Consider the following 7,787-nt stretch of genomic DNA (forward strand, 5'->3'; position numbering starts at 1 on the left):
TAGCACTGGAGGCAAGGTGGGTAACACGATCGCAACTGGGTGGAGGGAGAGAGGATCATACTGCCAACCTTCCGGTTTCTAGATGACCTGCTCTACCTACTGAGCCACTGTCGCCCAATAGTGTCAATATCATCCAGTGCCACTGCATTGCAGATAAATTGGTGCTTCAAAGTATTTTTTCTAGACCTGCTACAAAGAATAAAAAAAAAATTTGAGGTATCACAATTATGTACAGTATTAATCTATCATCAAAATGGTTGGCTAAAGTCATGTGGTAACAATTATCATTAATGTCAATACTGTATACTCATAACTAGGTACAATCTTAAGATATTTTATTAAAGCTGGCAGTATAATGGAGCATTTTTGTACTTTTGACTGCATTGCTCCTATCGTCCCACAGTGGTGAATCGTGAGACCAGTTTAAGAGAATCAGATCCTGTCCACAGCGTTAGATTTGTAAAAACACCAACAGGCTATGTGACTCAGCAGAGAGCCATCCCTCTCCAACAACATCTGCCTTATAATTATCACAAACCCATTTCATTTGGATTTTACTTTACTGTTATATTCTGCTACACAATACACTTACAGCAACAGACATGCATAAAATATGACGCACCTGCTCAAGTAAGCAATAAGCAAGCACAAGAGAGCAGATGTGGCATTATGGCACAGTTCTGTACACAGGACATAGTGGTAAACTTGGCAAAATAAGAACTGAATGTTCATTCGCTGCATATCCCTATTCGACAAGTGTAGGCCATATGTTGAGAATGAGTGATGACAGAAGGATATACAGGTCATAAAAGGTTAAAATAAAAAATAAAAAACACATGGCAGATTATCAGAATTTAGAAAAATAATCCTGTTAAAAGGATGTGAGGTAACAGAAAACTAAAGCTTAATCAAGCAAAGGCGCTGCAATACCATGCAAGTGAAGTGCAAAATCTTTTAGATGCATCTATAACCTGGTACATAATGAAAATACACATGGACATAGCTTTGGTTAGTACTGTATAATACATCCCTTTAAGGCAATGTAATAGCTGTTTAGATATGAAATCTGACATTTAAACTAAGTGATGGTTCTAGTGGTATCTTGTAATGGTACCTTGTAACTACTATCCCTTTAGTGCATAGCTAAGAAATATTTTCATCGTTCATTCATTTTCTAGCACTTATCCTCTTCAGGATCAAGGGTGAGCTGGAGCGTATCCCAGGGACTTCGAGTGAGAGGTGAGATATTTTGGTCATGTTTAAATTTAAATCAGGCAGGTGATGCTCGAGTTAATCCATCACACTTGTCCTTTAATCTTAACAGTGGCATTGTGGGAGTACGAGACTATGCAGATCGTGCACCCTGAATACAAATACAAAAGGGACTGTTATATTATGTAAAGCCCGAAGTGAAAAACATCAATAATTCGAAATAAATCCAGAGATGTGACAGTTTATAGTTAAAACACGCATCACTAATGAGGTTTTTGCCATGCTCGTGTCACATGCTGCCTGCAGCTGGTGACAGAATGAGCTGAGAGCAAACTACACAACACTGGCTATCCAAATCTAATAGTGCTTCTATGTTAGTACAAAAAAAATAGAATATTAGCAACTTGCTCTACCAATCATAATTCAAATGTATCAAGACAATGTCCTGGCAGAGTGTATTTACAGTCTTTATCAGTAACATGAGTAAAGTTGAGAGCGCAGACCCCTGAAAGCGTCTTCATCCTGCCCTCTGGCTTCCTCGCCATCAAACAGCATGGACTCTGGCAGCACTACACCCTCTAGTGGATCTGGCTGGCAGAACTCCACTATGAATTCCTCCTCAGAGTCCAGCAGCAGTCTCGACCATACACGCATGTCAAGCTGGCCTGCAATGCCTCCATACTCCTCTGGCAGGACTGAGCGGGGAATGTTTCGGTGCAGAGAGCGCAGGTCTGAGCTGTGAAGCACATACTGTACAAAATAATGAGAGAACATCAGTTACGCCATTCATCAAATCATTATGTTAATGAGCACACAGTCACTGCTCTCAAGAGATTTTAGAAAACACCGCTTAGTCTTTCATTTTATCTGATGAAATTTACGTATTTCATAACACAAGCTTGAAGATAAAAAAGCTAAAAATAATACAAAATACTTCTTTGTTTGGAACTAAAAGAGACTGAGAAGATAGTTACCCTCTCTGCCATTTTCTCCTTCAGAAAAGGTTTGATCACAGCAAAGATGCCTTTGAAAATCCGAGGCTCATTAATTATGTTAACAGCCTTGATTCTGATTGGAAAGCCATCCTGTAAATTGGACAAGAAGCTGCTTTCAGAGCAGGCAAAGCTGGGATGTGTCAGCCACGTGATATGATTTGAGTACCAAAGTGGCATGACGACAACTCAACAATAACATTTAGGCCATGTCCACACGCAGATGTAGCATTTGTCTTTAAAAGTGGAGCTTTTGGAAAACTCTGACCACAGACCTGGTCTTCGGCGGCCAAATCTGGTTCTTGGGACATGGAATGTCACTTCTCTGGTGGGGAAGAAGCCCGAACTTGTGCGAGAAGTTGAGACATTCCGACTAGATGTAGTCGGACTCACCTCGACCCACAGTTTGAGTTCTGGAACCAAACTCCTCGAGAGGGGCTGGACCTTGTTCTACTCTGGAGTTGCTGCAAGGGAGAGGCTGCACCTTTGGGTTGGTGAAAGGTTTCTGACTGTCGTTTGTGTGTACACGGAAAATAGCAGTTCAGAGTAACCAGCCTCCTTGAAGTTCATGAGAGGGGTGCTGGAAAGTACCCCAGCTGGTGACTCTGGAGTTCTACTGGGAGACTTCAATGCCCATGTAGGCACGTTGGCACCAGGACACCCGAGGCCGCAGGTCTATGATCGATTGTAGTTGTATCATCAGACCTGCGTCCGCATGTTCTGGACATGTGGGTGAAGCGAGGGGATGAGCTGTCAACTGATCACCACCTGGTGATGAGTTGGATTAGATGGCGGGGGAGGATGCCGGACAGTCCTGGGAGACCCAAACGTGTAGTGAGGGTGTGCTGGGAAAGTCTGGCAGAGTCTCCCGTTCGTTGAGTCTTGAACTCTCACCCCCAGCAGAGCTTCGCCTGCATTCCGGGCGAGAACGAGGACATAGCTGCGCCCGAAATGTGGTCGGTGCCAGTGGTGGCAAGCCCCGAACCCGATGGTGGACACCAGAGGTCAGGGCTGCCGTCAAGCTGAAGAAGGAGTCCTACCGAGCATGGATGGCTTGTGAGACTCTTGAAGCAGGTGTCAGGTCCCGGCAGTCCAAGCGGCATGTGGCTTTGGCGGTGGTCGAGGCAAAAACTCGGGTGTGGGAGGTGTTCGGTGAGGCCATGGAGCACGATTTTCGGTCGGCCTCTAAGAAGTTCTGGAAAACCGTCCAACACCTCAGAAAGGGGAAGCGGTGCCCGGTCCACACGGTTTACAATAGGGATGGAAGCCTGCTGACCTCGACTGAGGATATAGTCGGACAGTGGAAGGAATACTTTGAGGCCCTTCTCAATCCCACTGATATACGTACCTTTCATAGATGAAGCAGAGTCCAAAGACACGAACATGGACAGTTCCATCACCGTGGCTGAGGTATCTGGGGTAGTCAAAACGCTCCCCAGTGGCGAGTTTCACCCTTAATTCCTCAAGGATCTGGATGTTGAGAGACAGTCTTGGCTGACACACTTCAACATTGTGTGGAAGTCGGGTACCTCTGGATTGGCAGACTGGGGTGGTGGTACCCCTTTTCAAGAAGGGTGACTGGAGGGTGTGTTCCAACTATAGGGGGATCACACTCCTCAGCCTCCTTGGGAAAGTCTATTCCAGGGTGCTGAAGAGAAAGGTACAACCTAGGCTACAGGAAGTGCAATGTGGTTTTCGTCCCGATCGCAGAACACTGGACCAGCTCTACACCCTTGCAAGGGTACTGGAGGGTACATGGGAGTTGGCCCAACCAGTCTACATGTGCTTTGTAGACTTTGTAGAAAAGGCATACGACCGTGTCCCTTGTGGTGTCCGGTGATAAGTGCTCCGGGAGTACGGGAATAGTGGCGCGCTACTACATGCCATTCGGTCCTTGTACAACCACAGCAGGAGCCTAGCACACGCTGGAAGGATTATGTCTCGCAGCTGGCCTGGAACGCCTTGGTGTCCTTCCAGTGGAACTGGTAGAGGTGGCCGGGGACCAGGAAGTCTGGACTTCTCTACTAAGACTGCTGCCCCTGTGACCCGAACCCGTATAAGGGGAGTAAAATAGATGGATGGATTTCATGTCTACAGGGGCTCTAATAATGGCAAAAATCGTATTTTGTCATAAACAGGTATTCTATGCTCTAACTACGAAAATATTCAATTTAATAATATTGAATCCTACTTTGCGGTTATAAACTTACCGCGGTCGGGTCTGGAACCAGTTAACCGTGATAAACAAGGGAAGACTGTATGCATTTCTTAAAATATCTGTGTTCGTGTGGACATGGCTTTAGTTAAAAAAAAAAAAAAAAAAAAAGGTGAGATTGAGATTTCTTACCTGAAGGATGCTCACAACCTTTTTGGCAAGGAATGGGCCTGGATTGGAAGCCTGTGACATTCCAACTCCAGTGTAGTCGGCCAGGATAACAATACCGTTAACTTGTGTTTCTTCCGGCTGGATCAGCTTCTCCAGTGTCAGATAAAGGGCTCTCACATTGTCAACAAACGGATAGTCGTTTGGTTTCCATTTTCCTGTATAAGGAAATACAAGTGGAGTTTAACTTTAATCGAAGGCACTGTCAAACAATATGTACTATTTTTAGTATTTGTACATTTTACATAATTGTACAAATAACTGAAAATTCCAAGAAAATTTTCAATGTGGACTTGATATGAATTCACAATGCAAACACCCACCTGGCCGGAGGCAGAGGATATACCTTCCGCTGGGGTCAGGTTGAGGCAGGACTGTGAGAAAGCCCAAATCCAGTACATGCTTCACCATAGATGGCTTCAGGTCCTGAAACACCTCTGGCCAAGCCTTACGTCCTGCGTGGTAATTCAGCAACAGTTGCAGGGCTCGGTCATAGTCAAACTTTCTGGCCCGCAGGAAGCGCAGAAGGAAGGCATCATCTAGCCGTGTTCTGAGATTGGGCTGCTCCTGCACATTAAAGTGAGAGAAAACCTGACAACTGATTTCAACGAACAAGATAACGCAAAACTAAAAAGAAGTGTGGCTGGTATATTTATTTGATGACGATGTTTTTCATCTATTTTAAAAAGGACTGCATGCAACGAGTTCCTCCAGTTACCTAGAAGGTGCCAACATTTGAAAGTACAGTCATCCCTCGCCACACTGAGATTCAAATTTTGCGGCTTCACTCACTCTCTCTCACTCACACGGTTTTTCAAAAAACATATATTAATTAATAACATATGCTCTTTCGTGGTTGAATACAGTTTAGTAAAAGATTAGTAAAAGAAAATGCATATTTAAGCAAAGTGTACGTATTATTTTGCCTTAAATATGCATTTTCAAGCATAAAAATGTCTGTGCAAAATAAAATTGAGAATGTAGTATTCTATATTGGTCACTGGGTGTCAGTAATTGTTCAGTGAGACAAGCACCAAACTCAATCACTGAAACAACAGGCTTTTATTGCAGGTTTAAAATATCTCTCTAATAATAACGTAGCAATAATAATGATTCTAATAATAACTTAGTCCAGCGAAATCCAGCTAAAACTCAATTCTGAGCCCCCGACCTCACCTTCTGTCTACACATCCGGGACACATTTACTGCGACACACACAAGCACAAGTTTTACTTATGTCTTAAATGGTTTATTTTATGTGCTTATACAGTATCTACTATATTGGGTAATATGAATGTAAAGGTGACTATATGGGTGTTATTTCATGTCTCGAGGGCTGTAATACATTTTAAAAATCGTATTTAGAAGATCATAAACAGGTTTTCTATTTCATAAATATACAAATATTAAATTTAAATAGAAGGATCCCTACTTCACGGAAATTCACTTATCACGATCGGGTCTGAAACCAAATAACCATGATAAACGAGGGATTACTGTACTGCTAGCATTATAGCCCACCTCTCGCTGCTTTGAGTACGCCAACGTAATTTTTGTTTTCAGCTAAAGATAGCGTTATAAAGAGCAAACATTTGCATCACAAACATGCCTCCTCAAAAAAACGTCAGTCTTCGTCCGCGTATGTAAACACTGCGGAACACATACACAACAATGGACAGGCGACAGCGCGCAGAGACAGGCAACGACGTTAGACAAAGTAACGCCGAGCAATTGTGGGGTAAGTCACCTTTGATGCACTACGCTGCTGATGGAGATGTCATACAACTTCATGTAAAAAAATCCAAACTATCCCTTTAAAGCAGGAAAGTGAATATGAACAACCTTTTGTATCATGTCTCGTAGTGCTTGAACATCCCGTAGACGCCATTCTGGTTTCTCCTGGAGTTCCTCTCGTGCCTTGGAAACCAGCTCAGGGCTCAGGGTGCAGGTGTAAACAGGTGGTGGGGGTCCAGGGAACCAAACAGGCTCTGCAACTGTTGTAGGATTGACTGTGCCAGACCTAAGACCGATAGGCTCAGCCATGAACTGACTGGATATGGAGCTGTTTGGAAAAAGCAACATAACAGGTATGCCACACCCGTTTAAAACACCTAGAGAAACAGCGGATACTTAACTTACCCGCTGACAGGGGACTTTACTTCAAAACCTTCTCAAAGGCGATAGGGTCACGGTTGGATCAAACCATCACTCGACATGGACTCCATAGCTCATTTTAACATGACCCGTGAAAGAGACGATGCGACAAAGCTGAAATCAGAATAAGGGCTGATCTTGAAAGGCATTTAACTCAACTTACATATATGGTACTCATGAAAAAACATAAAGGTAATTAAGTGCGTCAATATCCACCACTACGATCGAGTGACAAAAACCACAACAGACCTGTCAACTACCAGGATCATCTCTTCCGGGTAAAAAGATCGCCACCTCTCATTGGCTAATGGCTGTCACATGCGCAACTACGGAAGTCTCTTGTTGTGACGCATTTTGACGCAGTCCTGACGAGTCCTGCATTGTAATTGTAAACAAACTTTAACGCAGTTGCCATTGAAATGCAGACCATATTTTTGTGGAAAGTGCAGTTTAGTACTTTTTAAGCATATTTGAGATCATTACTTTCTTTTTCTGCGTTCAAAAACAGTGCTTTCGTTGCTCTTTAAGGTCAGAACCCACTGGTGCTTGTTCATGCTGTAGATGGCAGAATTTGCCTCATTCTAGACCGGACTTGTCACATAAATCATGTTGACACTGTCAAGTATGCCTTAAATATTTACATAATTCAAAGTAAAAAAAAATGTATGTTAATTTAACACTTCTTCTTCTTTTTTTTTTTTTTTACTTTGCAGCTTCATTCCACAAATCCAAAAATTTTAGCAGCAGCATGTTACTGTAGTAGGTCAGGAAAATGTTATGTTAGCAACATTACAATCACAAAGTTCCACGCATTTGCTGTGTGTGTATGCTAGTGCTTCTGCCTCCCCCCACAGAGACAAAGCGACTGTACGACAGACATTCTATGAAGCGTCTAGGTGCTGAGCGAACTCTCTTACTGCCTGTTTGGAGGCGAGAGATGAGTTCATTTTCATTTATCCTGTGATTAATTTATTTCTTTATTATCGTGAGACAGTTTTTTTCTGAATACGAAATCTTGTCACGTTTAATCTCGCGAGGTCTCGTGA

General features: G+C 43.1%; 1 protein-coding gene across 1 annotated transcript; it reads right to left on the reverse strand.

Moving 5' to 3' along the window:
* Positions 1–547: 547 nt before the first annotated feature.
* ttpal (tocopherol (alpha) transfer protein-like) lies at positions 548–7,035 on the reverse strand. The gene is made up of 7 exons (XM_054797785.1): positions 6,991–7,035; positions 6,727–6,855; positions 6,430–6,649; positions 4,911–5,154; positions 4,552–4,745; positions 2,187–2,297; positions 548–1,962 (listed from the first exon to the last, which is right to left on the reverse strand). The coding sequence occupies exons 3-7, from the start codon at positions 6,628–6,630 to the stop codon at positions 1,684–1,686; spliced, it is 1,029 nt and encodes a 342-aa protein (XP_054653760.1). The 5' UTR covers positions 6,631–6,649; positions 6,727–6,855; positions 6,991–7,035; the 3' UTR covers positions 548–1,683.
* Between the last annotated feature and the right edge of the window lie 752 nt (positions 7,036–7,787).

This window comes from Dunckerocampus dactyliophorus, chromosome 1 (assembly GCF_027744805.1).
Source record: "Dunckerocampus dactyliophorus isolate RoL2022-P2 chromosome 1, RoL_Ddac_1.1, whole genome shotgun sequence".
In the NCBI taxonomy this organism is placed as follows: Eukaryota; Metazoa; Chordata; class Actinopteri; order Syngnathiformes; family Syngnathidae; genus Dunckerocampus; species Dunckerocampus dactyliophorus.